At 39.1% G+C, this 16,088-nt stretch overlaps 2 protein-coding genes across 3 annotated transcripts; one reads left to right on the top strand and one right to left on the bottom strand.

The window, feature by feature from the left end:
* Positions 1–5,912: 5,912 nt before the first annotated feature.
* LOC105032546 (uncharacterized) lies at positions 5,913–13,567 on the bottom strand. 2 transcript variants are annotated; one of them, XM_073246323.1, is made up of 4 exons: positions 12,584–13,567; positions 9,752–10,385; positions 8,175–8,869; positions 5,913–6,113 (listed from the first exon to the last, which is right to left on the bottom strand). In XM_073246323.1, exons 2-3 carry the CDS (start codon positions 10,357–10,359, stop codon positions 8,179–8,181), a joined length of 1,299 nt encoding a protein of 432 aa, XP_073102424.1. In that variant the 5' UTR covers positions 10,360–10,385; positions 12,584–13,567; the 3' UTR covers positions 5,913–6,113; positions 8,175–8,178. The 2 variants fall into 2 exon arrangements, with proteins under 2 accessions (XP_073102424.1, XP_073102423.1); XM_073246322.1 differs by having other exon boundaries at positions 9,752–10,411; positions 12,584–13,566.
* On the top strand, positions 11,691–12,409 carry LOC105032545 (NDR1/HIN1-like protein 12). The gene has a single exon (XM_029261048.2). It carries the CDS (start codon positions 11,712–11,714, stop codon positions 12,315–12,317), a length of 606 nt encoding a protein of 201 aa, XP_029116881.1. The 5' UTR covers positions 11,691–11,711; the 3' UTR covers positions 12,318–12,409.
* Positions 13,568–16,088: the final 2,521 nt, after the last annotated feature.

The following is a 16,088-nucleotide window of genomic DNA, read 5'->3' as shown; positions in this document are numbered from 1 at the left end:
GCCATGACATGTACAAGAGCAGATGTGGCATACTCACTAGTAGTGAGTAGATACCAATCTGATCCTGGAGAAAATCATTGGAAAGTGGTTAAAGCCATCCATAAGTATTTGAGAAATACTAAAGACCAATGGTTGGTTTATGGCGAGTCAGATCTGAAACTTGTGGGGTTCACAGACTCTAGCTTTCAATCTGACCATGATGACAGCATGAGTGTGTCGGGTTATATCTTTACTCTGAATGGTGGAGCCATCTGTTGGAAAAGTTCCAAGCAACATACTATGGCAGACTCTGTTTGTGAAGCGGAGTACATCGCAGCATCAGATGCTGTGAAGAAAGCTGTGTGGCTGAGAAAATTCATCAACGAGCTCGGAGTAGCACCCTCCCTCGATGGTCCAGTCCTGCTCTACTGCGACAACACTGGTGCTATAGCTCAAGTGAAGGAACCCAAAGCATATCAGCAGACGAAGCACATCTTGCACCGCTTCCACCTGGTCTGAGAGATCGTGGATCGAGGTAACGTCGACCTTCAGAAGATCGACGGAAAGGAGAACCTAGCCGACCCCTTCACTAAAGCCTTGACGATAAAGGAGTTCGACAACCACAAGTCGAAGATGGGTATTAGATACTGTGCCGAGTGGCTTTGGGACAAGTGGGAGTTGTTAAAAAATGTGTCCCAAAAAGTCAATCGTCAAGCTGTTGACGGTTGAGCAATCAAGTATTATAATTGATTTGTTAATAAATAAAATATATTTGGCATCTTCATCATAAGCTTTCATCTTCTAATGAACTCCGTTGTTATGATGAAGTCCTTAGAACTATTTAAGTTCGATAAAGAGAGGATTTATCGATTAGTCCTTAAAACTGTTCACGACCAAATGATAGGCTGTTAATAAGGACGACAGCTTCTATCGAGCATAGATTGCTGTAGGCCATATGGGTTGGTTGTCCTCTTAACCAAGGAGTGTGGAGATACTGGTATGGCATACAGGTGAGATGTAAGAGTACATCGTCATTGAACGTGACCAACTCTAGAGTATTCTGCTGTCGAGAATGTCTCTGATGGGATATAGGTATAAGTGTCCCTTAGACTTGAGATCGCCTCAGTGACTTGCAAGCAACTCACTGTGCTTTGGTACTGGACTAACTGAATTTTTAATTCAGGGATGGAAGGCTTCTGGGCACAGACAAGTACTTGCGAAGTCAGAGTGTGATCGAGATGGGATTGACCACTCCAAGAGTTGGAGAAGAATGAGTCGCTGTATTTCAATTTAGCAAAACCTTGACCAGGGTAATCCATCAGATGGATTTGATATTTTGAAATACAATGTGGACAACCTAATCAGAGTTGACAGTTGAACTCTGGGGTGTCCTATGATCATTTTGGTCAAGGGGATGAATTATATGAAAACTATATCCGCATGGGTTCTAAGGATGTTGTTCTATACATTCGACCTATCCGGTCGTCGGGTACCATTGCTAGATGGTCACTTCAATTGGTACAGAAATTTATTTTTGTGCTACCAGCTTAGGTTCGGACCTATGAGGTCACACACATTAGAGTTCATTATCCGATCGGATGGTTGATCAACGATTAAGAATCGTTCTAGGGTTAAATGATCAATACGATTGACATTTAACCCAATGCAAGTGTTGCAGGAGGATCGATTAGCAATTCGATTGCTAATTGGCTTAATTTGATTAAGCCAATAGACTGAGATTAAGTTTAATTAAATATGATTTAATTAGATTTGGTTTGGGTTTGATTGGATCAAGTCCAATTGGTTTATTGGATAAGCCAAGTGCAAGGAAAAACTAGTCCTAGTTCAACTAGGACTTGGATCAATCTAATTTCTAATTTGATTAGAAAATTAAATTAGGTTTAAATCTAATTTAATCTGATTAAATTAGGTTCTTAATTGGGTTAAGACCTATTTTAATTGGGTTGATCTAATTTTGGTTTGATTTGGTTTGAGAAACCAAATTAAAACAAGTCATAAGATAGAATCCTAGTAAGACTAGGATTCCACCTTGCACCACATAAGCCTTTCCCACGCCCTCTCTCTCATTCAACGCCAATCTCCTCTTATTTTGTGCGACAAAAGCCTTCTCCCAGATCTCTCCCACGTTCAAAAAAGGTCTCCTCTCTTCTTTCTTACATGGAAGGTGGTTTGGATCAAATCAAAAAGGAATAAGTTTGGATTTCGAATTCTATGAGATAAAGTTTTAGAAATCCAAAACTCTTTCAATTTTGCACCGAATTTATCCAAATTTTTTTTGAAATTTTTATGAATTTTAGGGTATACATTGTGCACCCTTTGTTGGTGATCCATGCACGAAAATAAGGAGAAGGTGCTCAAGAGTTGGGCACCCCTTATCTTGCCATGTTTGGATAAGCCTTGACTAGGTATTTGACCTAGACAAGGACTCTATCATATCTCTCTATATAAAATGAGTTTCTTTATGAAAATTTTGGAGAAGACAGAGATTTGAGAGACCTTTGGGCCATCCAAAAATCAGAGAGAAAGACCTTTGGGTCGTGGAGATATAAAAGACACAAGTTAGGGTGTCTAGAGAGAAAAATGAGAAGAAAAAGAGGGTCTTCTTCTAGGGTTATTTGTTTTCATATCTTTCCTCCCTCCATCTTGAGTTTTCTGAGAGCGTCTCAGATCTGAAACTCCTCCTTCTACTTTCCATCTTTGGAAGAGTCCAAATCAAAAGGAAGGAGGCACCTGATCAACCATCAAAGAAGGATCAGCGCAGTACTAGCATACTGTGCTGATTTCCTGAAGCAGGACTTCTGATCGAGATTCGGAGGCTCGTGTGGACGACTCCTAGAGGCCGGACGCGTGTGCGGCTTGCAATATCATCCTCAAGCCCGGATCAGCGAGATTAGAACGTCTAACTTGCAAGGTAACAGATCTGATCTATTGTTTAATACATACATTAGATGTAGTATAGAAACATGTTGATATGATCAACATGTAGTTCATGCTATATTTATATATTTTAATTTCTGATTTAATGCTATGTAATAATCATGTAATAGAATCTTAAATCTAGGGATTCTCTGATTTTAGAAAATAAATTTTGATTTATTTTAGTCTTCCGCTGTATGATCTTGAAAAAGTTTCAAGATCTAACCCTGAAACCCTAGATCTGGTTCCTACACTAATAACTAATTAATCCTTCATTAATAATAGAGTTTCAGTCCAGTGGGACTCTTCACCAGAGTCTCTGTCTAATGGGACTCTTCAATAGAGTCTCCATCCAATGGAACTCTTCATCATAGTCCCAATCCACTGAGACTCTTCAGATTAGCCATATGATCAGAGAGAAACTTCTAATGTGTGTGACCCCATAGATTCAAACCTAAGCTGGTAGCACAAAAATAAATTTCTGTACCAATCGAAGTAACCATCTAGCAATGATACCCGACATCCGGATAGGCTGAATATATGCAAAACAGCACTCAAAAATCTACTTGAATATAGTTACCATATAATTCATCCGTTTGACCCTTGATGCTAGGATAACTTAGAATTTAAACTATCAACTCTTAACAATACATCCATTATGTGTCTCAACTTAATAAATCCTATGACTCTTTATAAGGACTGCCTTGACCAAGATCTTACTAAATTGAAATGCAAAACATTCTCTCCAATCTTTTAGAATAGTTAATTCCATCTTAACTCACGCATAGACTTCACAGGTACTTGACTGTGCTCAGAAACCTTTTGATCCTGAATTAGAAATTCAGATAGTTTAGCACCAAAGCACAATGAGTTGCTTGCAAATCACCGTGGTGATCTCAGATCGGAGGAACACTTATACCCATATTCCTTTGAAGTGACTCTTGACAGCAGAATGCTTCAGAGTTGGTCGCATTCAGTGAAATATACTCTACATTTTACCTACATGCCATACCAATGTCTCTACACTCCTTGCTTAAGAAAACAACCAACTTATATGACACACAATGACCTATACTTGATATGTCTATCGTCCTACTAATAGCATATCATTTGATCGCGAATATATTTAAGGACTAAATGATAAATCCTCCTTTATCCATTTAAAATAGTCCTAAAAACTTTTATTATAACACAAAAGTTCAATATAGAAGATATATAAACCTACAATGTAAATTACTCAATAAATATTTTATTAATTAATTTATATATAATTATATCAATTAGTACAACCGTCAACAGACTGACGATTGACTTTAAGATACATTTTTCAACAACTATTACTCTATTTAATTATTCTTTTAAAAATTATTAGAATTTATAATTTCTAATCAAAATAAGAGCCAAACTTCTATCCACATGGTACTCTATTTAAAATTTTTTTTGATGTTTTCTTAATGCGTAGAGAAGGATATGAAAAATTATGTGGGAAAAAAGAGAATAGAGTAATTATTTGTATGCTAGAGACTTTTTCGTAAGACATCTTTGTGACATTTTGATATTTATTTTTTTTTAATAAATTTATTTTTCTTTCTTTTTTTCTTCCATACTTTTTTTTTTTTTTGCTCGTTTTAGATCTTAAGTCAACATGATTAATCTACTCTATGTAGCTTGCCATCCTACAAAAGATGAGTTGTATTAGATTCTTCCTCACTCTAATAATTATAGAATATATTATTTAAAAATTTTACTTGACTTTTAACTAGAGATTTTGTAATATCTTAAAATTTCAACAATATTAAATGTGAGAGAAATGGATGGTTTAATTGGTAGGTTATAAAAAAAGAGAGTGAAAATGAATTTTGGTTAAGCAATTTGTGGATTTGTTTTTAATGAAGTTTTAACGTTTTTATGCTCCTCTTGTTTCCCTTCTTTTTTTGTTTTACTTAATTAGTTCGTAAGTAAAAATTACCCATTTTAAACATCTTAATATTTCTTTACCAAAACAAAAACATCCTAACATTTTTATTTATTTATTTTGTACGTCAACGAATGAAGTGGTTTTATGATTGATGGTTTATAGAAGGATACTCTTTATTCCATGGATATGTGAAGGATTTGAGCGAATAATGAATGTCCCTTTTAGGACAATATGTTAACAGCCGAATAGCACTTCCATTGAATCATTTTTCTCTTTTACTACAAACAAAAAAATCTTAATTTTGATAACCTTTTTCCTTTCTATTTTTGGTACACTGTTTTCCTCATAAAATACTATTATAATGCAAAGTGACATATACCACAATGCTATAGCATCATCAATTCCACATTTTCTTTTTAAAGCATGAACTGCTGAATTGATCAAGGACACTACTCTAATGACTTATTGTGAGTGTTCATTTATATATTAATATCCTAAATTGTTGGCAACATTGAAAAGGATTAAGGTAAAGAGAAGGGGAGGAAGAAGAAATCCTAATTTCTTAATAATAGGATTAATTACACGAGAGTTCTCTCCCAATATTTTATACATGATTCTATAGAATCAAAATCAACATCCCATCAAAAAATCTTATATTAAGAACATTATAAATCCTAGACAGCCCTGAGATCGAGAAACATCCCAACCATAAAGAAGGTGAGATTTCCCTGATCACAATCCAATAGACCAGATCTACTCCATTCAAATACATAAAGAGTAGAAGTCCGACGGATCAAGATTATAGACAGTTGATTGCCAACATAAAGTTTGTCTGCATTGGCCTTTTATAACATTATCTTTTTTACTTTGAATAAAAAAAGTTATCCATCATATCAACAAGATATTCTGACAAACTTGTGATAAGATCCTCACCACGCCACCTGATACTGATTACGTGGCGATAGTATGATACAAGCACAGGAAGTATAATTGCGGCTTGCACATTACTAATACGGTTGTAATGAGTTTCCTAGAATTTTTTTAGTAAAAAAGTTGCAAAAAGTAGCGAAACCAGAGAGAGAGAGAGAGCGCAGAACCATTTTATTCACAAAGGAGTTACATAAGCACAGATGCCCGCAATTGAACTCAAAATAAAGAGGCCTGATGACAGTCAACAGCAGAACCCCAAAAGTAAGCTGTGCTTAAAGCAATTAAAGGGATACATGGCAACCATGGAGTACAATAATTTCAATGTGTAGAACTGCCAATAGTCGCTATCCTGCAAAATTGTCACACTACCGCTGTGAGGGATGGTACTTTCGGCCTTTAATCGTAGCAAAGCTATAGGATAAGCTTCCAGATTTTTCAAATAGTGATTATGAATAACGTAACTTGTAATTAGGCATCGTTCACTAAGCGGAAGGAAGATTTCAGAATTCAAATCAAAGAAACAGAAACAAAAGAATATTTGGATTCGACCAAATGCCACCAAATACTTCCATATTATTAAAAAAGCAAGGATGAGAACAGAATGTTTTAGATAGCACTGCAACAAAAGATTACGTGCCTTGGCTCAAACATATTAAATTCTCAAATTTCAATATTCCAAACTGCAAGTAGGAACGGTAACGGGCAGGATACCCGCAAAACTTGCCCTACTATATCCAAATTTGTTTAAAATTTTACCACCCAAACCCATCCTACACCTGATTACAAAATTATCCAAAAATTCCGAACCTACCCCATTAAAAATTAGTAAACTTATCGGATACCCAAACCCATCCGATTAACCTTCATTCAGTTCAAGTTATTCTGATACCTGAACCCACCTGATCAATTGAAATATCATGTAAATTAATAGCTAGAAGCAGTCTAATCCAAGACGTCACAAGTTATTCGAGAACAATTCAACAAGGTTTTCCATTGATTATCAAGAAAATAAATCCAAGAAAGGAATGCTTCAAACAGAAATAAATTAATCCAAGCAATGCTTAGACATTCTAAAGATATGGAGTTCGAACCCTCCCATCCATCGATTATGGATATATTTTTATAAAAAATTATATATATATATATATATATATATATAGAGAGAGAGAGAGAGAGAGAGAGAGAGAGAGAGCACACTTCAAATTTGATCAGGTAAAAACTCTATGATAGGAATCCTATATCAATGATCCAAACCATTGAATATGATCTATTACCTCAAAACTAATTGCATACCAAAAATTATATAATTTGTAAATCCCTAACTTATGCATCAAATAGTTAAAAATTGGACAGTCTAAATAAAATTGAATTTAGACGTATTTTTTGATCACTTGATACATAGGTTATGAATCTTCACATCGTATAATTTTTTGTATGCCTATAATTTTGAGATAGTAGACCACATCCAACGGTTTAAATCATCTATGTAAGATTTTCATTATCCAATTTTGACCTGACCGCATGTGAACCCAAATTCGATCAATCTTACCCAAGTCTGCTTCTATATATATATATATATAAAGAGAGAGAGAGAGAGAGAGAGTATTGCCAAATATATCCTATTAGGATTCTGGACAACTCAACTACCCAAAAAAAACCTGCCAAACTGGATCCCTAGCTACAACCCACTCCCAAAGCCCTAATAATAATTAACAATGCCAAAGAAATTGTTCATCATGCACTCCATCCAATCATGGATTAAAATAGATTAGATAATATCCATCTAGATCCATTTTCTAATCTGAATCTATCCAATTGTCGAAACAAGTTTTAGCATCTAATTAATATCCATATCCGTATTCGTCTTAAAAATGTGGATATAGACATAGACAATCCATTATCTGATCCATATCTAGACATCCATATTGTCAACATCAAATTTGTACCTATGCCCATTTTAAACAAACATGGATACGAGTTTGAGAATCTGATTTAAATCCATTCCCCCAATCCTCCAGAACCAACTGGCATCGGATCACTGACTTATTAGAATAAGAAAAATGCATTGCAGAATCCCTAGGCATGATGTAGACATTTTCAATAAGTTCGTGCAACTAAAAACAGTTAGTGTGAAAATCTATATCATTTTCACGCCTTAAAACTTTTGGAGTGCATATTTGAAATCGTTTGACCAGACCAATTCAAATCTAGATAAAAGGCCTGATATCAGCAATAAGGATAGATGTGGTAAGGCAGCTTTTGTAGCTTTTGCAGCTAGTTGTTGTCAATGATGATCTACCTAAAAGTCACGCTACAGCTCTCTCCCTTTGTTATTTCTGGACGCGTATGCATCCATGTGTGTTGCATTTGTGTATTTAACATTAAATAGCATTAATAAGATGCGATATACCTTGTTATGTTAGGAAAGAATGACGAAACCCTTTCCTGGCATTCCTCCTGAATGGCCTGCAAGCCTTGATGCTCAGGTCCGCTGCAGCTGCAAGAGCCATGAAGATAGCAGCATCCTCCACACATGTCACATGTCGCATGGCAAGCTGCACTGATGGCTTGCTGATCTTCCCTTCACCCTGCACCCTGCAGTTCATCACAAATCCACCGGCCAGGGATCCTGCAAGGGATGTTGTGAAGTAGTCCCCTGTACCGCCTTGTGAGCTTGGCACTGGAGTCCCTACTGGCGTCTGCCTGTCCATATCTATATAAAACTCCCCTCCCTTTTCGCTACTAATCAGTACTTCTGAAACAAGGACACCAGCTTCCTGGCCATCAGGAAGCAGGTGAAGGCGGAGGCAAACAAAGTCACGGGACCCAGTTTCTCGCCATGCCTCAAGCCGGCCCCATGGATACCAGCCAGAGGAGCCTGCAGCGTCAGGACGCAGGATGAGCCAAGCACCAGGGTTGGAGCGGGCAACTCGGTCACAGCCCATTGAGGGAACAAATGGGGTTGCCATGAAAGCAGCAGCAACAGCTGAGCCAGAGAGGTCATGAATCATTATTTTCCAGCCTTTCCTCTCCCTCCTGTCAGCATCTTGATCTTCACGATTGGAACTCAACCAGTAGTTGCCCACTGTGTCAAGCTGAGATGCCCTGTGATAGTTATAACAACAAAACCACCTAACTCAGCATCCAAAATCCATCACAACAAGAAATCCAAAACTAGATAAAATAAGACCCCCTGGTAGATGGTTAGTAAGGTGCTGTCTTAAATGACACACAAGCGCATGCGTCAAGAAAATTTATCAGGCAAAAGCTATGATGATTGTGAGCACAGAGCATATTAAAAAAGCATAATGGGTGAAAATCACCAATAGAATCTCAATTTAAACTTGGGGGGTAGATTAAATTTCCCTGTCTGTTTATATCACACTATTATCAAAAATATTCATAAGGGAAACTTCTTTTGCTTTTAGAAGCAAAGTAGATACCACATTGAAATTAATGATAAAATATGGGACTAAGGGAATCAGGAATCTGCATAAAGCACAAGGCGGCTAGAAGTCGGCACTCTAGAATTGAATTCAAGCAAGGAAGATTATCGCACTTAGTCTCTCTCTCTCTCTCTCTCTAGACAGACAGACATATATATATATATATATATATATATATATATATATATATATATATATAGATGGATTGATCTTCTCAAATACTAAAATAATAGATTCACAGAGAACAGAGCCGCAAATGGGACTTCAGCAAAGAATTATTAACCCACCAGCGCATCATAGTACATATAACATCAAGAAAACCGCATCCCTGCACTTTGAAAGAATTAGGACTTCAACGACACTGCAACAAAAAAAAATTCTGAAGAGCTATGACCATAGTTTGAAAAAGAGATAATGTAATTTCTTATGGCTCTAGTCTGGTCGAGAAATGGACAGCATTGTCCATATCAACTTAGAAGTATAAAACAAAAACAAGAATGGAGATTTAACCAAACAAGAGAGAGAAGATTGCACTTCTTACCGCCTGTCTCTGCTAAACTTGCAACTGAATATAGGCTGCTTAATAGTTCCCTGAAGCTGCACTATTTGTGGACTCAATGCGGTCTCATCTTGGAACTGGAAAACATATCTTGGATCTGGATCCAGCTTCACCCTTAAATGCAGCTCAGGTCCTGGTTTGCCTGCATCTTGTTTGTTCTTCCCAATCCCAATCCATCCATTGTGAAGCAATGCAGACTTCCCTTCACCCCACTCAGGCCCTACCACCACCCTGAATGTCCCGATCTGCTGCTTCCTGCCAGTGACACCACAATGGGACCCTTGCCTCCCCATGAAGACCACGATTTCAAGGTATGCTTGAGGTGGTTGGAAACATCCTGGGGCCATCAATGCCTTGACATCAGACTTTTCAAGATAAAAAACTGTATCATTGCCGTGCGGATCAGGACTGGCTTCAGGGGTGGATATTAAAGGGACTGATGCTGTCTGAACAGGGAAGCCTCGGAGTCGGATCTCACACAAGCATTGAGAAGATGAATGGGTTACCCCTCGCAGAGCCTTTGAAGCTTCCACTGGGATTCTCAGTCCCAGAGACCCAATTGACAGTCTGACAAATGCTTGGGGATCCATTGGTGTCACAAGCAGTTCTTCATGTTCTGGAGACTTAGCTGGTCAGATAATCCTATTTGAAAAGGCATAATAATCAGCAGGAAAAACAAAGGGGGGGAAGGAGCTGAGAGACAACATTTGGAGTTTGTTCCTTGATAAGGGCATAAGAACCACAAAAGAAAATAAGCATTTTACTTCCACTAGCATTTTACCAAAATGAACACTGATAATGGATGAAATGTTAGTCTTGTGCTAGGAATTATCAAGCTTTTCTTCCTATTGCTTCAGAAGTACTTGACAAGATTATCAATGATCTTTCGAAACAAAACAAGATATAGTAGAATTATATGCAAGATCTTTTCTACCAAAAATAAAGCACAATAAAGGTAAATAAACTGCATTTTATCAGCAATTATTTGCAAGTACTCCAAGTATCTAACAATGATGAAAATGAACCATTTACATGTAAATCATCCATATATTCATCACAAACATAGTTGCAAGATGAATCTGAATTCAGCCCTTTAGACTTGTAGCATCAGTTCCATTCCATTGGAAAAGCAATGAGGTAAGTAGCAGACAGAATTCTTTAGAGGACAATTTTCAGAATAATATAACTCAAACAGAAATTCAACTGAGAAGTGAGGTTTGTCAGAATAAACCAAGCTTCTCTATATGCTTTTCTATTTCGTCACTGATGGATAAGTGCCACCACCTCATAGCATCATGTACCACAATCAATGAATTAACTGAAAACCACATTAGACACCAAGGTGAGCAATGAGGACTGATTCTATAGAAAGACTCTAGAGATTGCATATGTGCCTGAGTGGGTTGTTCTTTAGAATCCCAGTGAACTGCTTGGCAACAGCAGTAGGATCAAGACGCAACAGTCAAAAGAAGATGGGTTAAAAGGTTCTAACAGTGAACAATGGGTCATCCGAGGACCAAATTAGTGGAAGTGGTTTCCAGAAAGTGGTGATGTCGAGGTAGGAGAAAGGAAGACCTACAGAGCCAAAAGGCTCTCCAGACCTACAGCCAAAAGGCTCAGCTCTGTTATGTTGGAGGAAGAGCTGTTGATGATACCTCAAAAGTGAAAGGCAGAACTGGGGCACAACAATGCAAGTATGGTATCTCCTTTACCAAATAGTAAAGCTACCGAGATTCCAAAACAATCACTTTCCTGGTAGAAAACCAATAGCCCTTCATCCGGGCAAAGAAGATACCAAACCTCAGCCCATTAACCCAGAGCCAGGCAGAGCCTCCTCCCTACACCCAAGGCATCGAGACACCTACGGCCCGATCCTGCAACATAAGACACAGAAAAGGGCAGCGGCTAACATCTCCCCTGATGCTGTTTCTGGAAACCCCTCATGACAAGGCCAATGCTCCCCAGCTCACCGCGGCGCACCAGTTTGTGGGGCTGGGCAGCTGCAACCGTGTGTGCCATCCTGGCCATCTCGGTGATCATCACAGGCATCGTCGTCTTTGCGATCTACATGATCTACAAGCCTAAGATGCCCTACATCAAGGTGGCCGATGCGCACCTCAACGCTCTGGGCTACGACCAGTCCGGGCTGCTCAACATCGAGATGGCCCTCACCATCCTGGCAGAGAACGACAACTTCAAGGCCCATGCGAGCTTCTCCGATGCCAGCTTCAACCTCAGGTTCCATGGGATAAAGATTGCGGTGCTGCAGGCTGCCCCATTCGACGTGCCCAAGAACAGCTCGTTCCCGATCTACTACCTTGTGTCATCCTCATCAATCCCTCTGGACCAAGGGGGGATGGAGGCGATGGACATGGCCTTGAAGCAGGGCATCGTGCCATTCCGCTTCGATGGGCAGATGCGGACCCGTTGGAAGGTGGGAATTTTTGTGTCGGTGAGGTTCTGGACCCATCTCACGTGCGAGCTCCGATTCTTCTGGCCGAGCGGAACCGCCATGAACCCGTTGAGTTGCACCTCTAAATCCCACTGACTTCCATTACTTCCTAATTCATGTCATGGTGCTGGTGCTATTTCCACAGAATTTTTTTTTCCCCCCCTAAGTTTTTCGTTATCTAGCTTAGTTCTTTTCTTCTTGTTGTTTTTTTTCTTCTTTTGGTATAGTTCTATTAAATTCTTATGCGTACATTCCTCTGATCATATTGATGATTTTGAGACGTTCAATTTAGATATCAAAGAGATATGGAAAGGAAGAAAATCCAATATCTAGAACTGATAACAGTATAGAGGCATACTTACTTGTTTCTACAATTTTTTTTGGGCAGGACTCTCTTGCTTTCTCCAAAATGGCTCCCGTCGCCAGAACTCGAACCTCTCCAAAGGGAAGAAGATTTTTAATAGAACAGGCCCTTTCCCTTGGAACGGTAAAAAAAAAAACTTTTTTTTTTCCCACCGCCTTCTTTCTTTCGACCGGAGGGTTCCCTTCTTTTCTCCTGAATAGCTCAAATCCCTATAACACCCAATCTCTCCATCGGAGAAACCTCAGAATAGAGACATTTCGAGGCATGATACCCTTTAAAATATTTTTACCTCCTTCTTCGTTTCTTTCTTCTTCGACCAGGCTCTGTTCCTTCCTCCGGGACAGCTCAGATCCCCAGAACCCAACCCAGCCTCACCTCTCTCTCACACGGTAAGTATTTTAAAAAGACTCTGTCACCCCTCTATGAGAGGCAAATAAAAAGATCTATCTTCCACTTTCGCAATTCAGCTTTCATCGCCTCCACAGAAAAAAAAAAAAAAAAAAAACAGCTCCAATCTCTGCGACCCCGAAGCAGAGGCTGAGGCCTTGGCTAAAGAAACCCCTTCGAAGCACGAACGCCTAGACAACAAGCCCCAAGCGGAAAAGGTGGTAAAAACTGCATCTTTTCTCTGCAGGAAACCCCCTCCGTACCGTAATCCGCGAGAACTAAACGTTTTCCACTCGATCGAGTGCAGTATTTCCGAGAGCGAGGAGGAGGGGGAAAACTGAAGACTTTGTGCCTTCGGCGGCTCTTTCTTATTCTCGTGGAACGGACGGGGAAACAACCGCCAAACTCCGGACAGCCGTGAAGCCCCTCCGATCGGGGGAGAGAGCCCGGAATTCCAGCTCGGATCCGGACACAAACCCTAGAGCTCCGCCGCCGGAGGACCGAGCGAAGAGCCGGGGGGAGGACTAAAGAGAGCGAAGGAAGACGAGGAGGAGAGAAGAGCTGGAAGGGCCGAAATGATATTTACTACCATTATTCATTCTATAAAAAATTCAAACAGTAAATAAAAAAATAGTATAAAAACGGATATAAAATAGTATAAAAACGGATATAAAATGGAGTTGGAATTGGAGACAGCTGTAATCGAGCTTCGGCAGTTCGCTATCGGACAGGCAATGCGAGAGCGATAGGCATAGCCCCTTCCCGTTTTATTAATTCTTATTACTGCCTCCCTTCTCTCTTATATATATATATATAATAATAACCCGTCGACAAGACCCCCGGCCCCGGGACTCTTCTCACAGGTCCCTAAGGCTACGGTCAGCCCTATGCTTGACGATAAACGCTATTAGCGGGATAATCAAAGGGTTATCCGGAAGGAAAAGATTATTTCAGTGCGGCCCGGAGCAGGTACCCAAAGCGACCTTATTCTGGCATGGCACGGCGTGATTTTTTTTTTTGGATATTAACAGATAACTTGGCACGGCGTGATTGCAACGATTCGTGAGACCAATGTGGTCGATGCAGGATTGACCTTTCCATGTGAAGAAATTATATCGTACGTCACGTGCATATAGTGGTGCATCAGATCAACCACAACCGTGGATTTCTATACATCTCATTCATCAAATATTCATCTCAACGATTCGCCTTTGATGGAGGGGTTTGGATATACCAACTTGTTTTTATTTATTTATTTTTTTTAACGCATTTAAATGAATACACCACCTTTTTCAACAACCCCCAAAGTAGGCTCATATGACCAATGTGAGGCTCCCCTTTTTCTTTTTTTGGACTCTACATGTCATCAAAGCATCAGACTTGCTCGGATGGGTTATATGCTGCATGTGGCCCGGACCATCGGAAAAATTCTATTAAGTATGAAAAAATTATTTGCTATATTTCAAGTTCTTATCATCCAAAAGAAATAAAGGCACTTGAAAATTTTGCACTAACGTTGTATCTCATAAATTTTTGAAATATGTGGAGTATATAAAAGTCTTTGTTGTTTCTAAATTATGAAGGTATATGTTCTTGTCATTTGTGAGTTCAAAGAAAATGACGATGGTTGAAGCCTATTCTGCCCTTCACAAAAGACTTACCATCTTGTTGTCTCTTCCTTTGCTGCAACAAGCAGGGAGACAATAACGAAATAAGAAGAAAAAAAAAAAAACAAACGCACGTATAATATTTATATAATCTAATCTATTGAGCTATGTTTATAAGTAAAGGCAATGCAAAAGCTTCATCATTAAAAAACAAAAAAAAAGAGATTACAAAATATAAAATTACTTTACAAACTCTAGCCCTAATGCACTAGATCTCTGAGATACTCATTTGCATTCTTTTTTTTTAGGATTATAAGGAATACATATATAACTGAGTATGATAATTTAGACTCAAACTGTTATTTTTACAATAATCAACTAGATCAATATATAATCATTGTCCTAAATTGATATGGATTTGACCCGCCGCCGACTTTCTATAATTGATAGGGACTTGACCTCCTGGGACTTATAAATTTAAGAATTACTCAATAAATTTCTATCTTTGCTTCAAGTTTATTGAGTTAAATATATCAAAACATTGCTCATCATCTTTTCCACACTTGCTCCTAAGGGTATCTACTTTTATAAAGATGAATCAAGTCCAAACAATGTTCAAACTTGTCAATTGGAAGTAGTCTATATAACATATTAGCTTGATTTTTTGTGGTGGTTATTTTTTGGACTGTAAAAATATTATTATTGATGATCTTCTAAACAAAGTGATATCTGACATCAATATGCATTGTGTTGGATATAAAATAATCCCAGTCGAAGTTCGTAAGAGGCCAACCCTCCAAGGGCTCTTCTGGCTTCCGACCTTGTGCGGCATCTTTCTGAACTTTTCCGACCGTCCGAGCTTCCACAGTACCGTCCGAACTCCTCTAGCAGTCAGCCTTCCACAGTGTCCTCCAAATTCCTCCAACAGATGAACTCATATCGTGCCATCCGAACTTCTTCAATAATTGAGCTCCTTCATTCATCCACCGAACTGCTCCAAATACTCTCTGGGCTTCACTATCAGCTGATCTTCTACAGTAATCGACTACTCTCCGAATCTCTTCCAGACTTTCTCCTGTCACGATCGACTTTACTCCGAGCTTCTTCCAAACTTCGTCAATGTCTGAGCTTCTCCAGCAGTAGGACTTCTACAATAACCGAACTCCATCCAAGTTTCTACGGCGGTCGACTGCTTTCCGAATTTCATCCGAGCTTCTACAATAAGAAGTCTCCATCCGAGCTTCCACGGCAACTGATCTTCGTCCGAGCTTCTACAGTAAGCAGCCTTCTTCCGAACTTCTACAAGAACCGGACTCCATCCGAACTTCTACAATAGAGTTGAATTCCAGACTCCTCCATCAGCAGACCTCCCACAATGTCCTCAAGACTCCTCCAGCGGATGAACTTTCACAATGCCTTCTGAATTTCGCTACCGGTCGACCTTCTATCAGATTCCTCATGCAACCGGACCTCTCCAGCGGACAGTCTTCAGACGAGCTTCTACATCTG

The sequence above is a fragment of the Elaeis guineensis genome, chromosome 12 (assembly GCF_000442705.2).
Source record: "Elaeis guineensis isolate ETL-2024a chromosome 12, EG11, whole genome shotgun sequence".
Taxonomy (NCBI): Eukaryota; Viridiplantae; Streptophyta; class Magnoliopsida; order Arecales; family Arecaceae; genus Elaeis; species Elaeis guineensis.
This window is presented reverse-complemented; position numbering and strand designations above follow the sequence as displayed.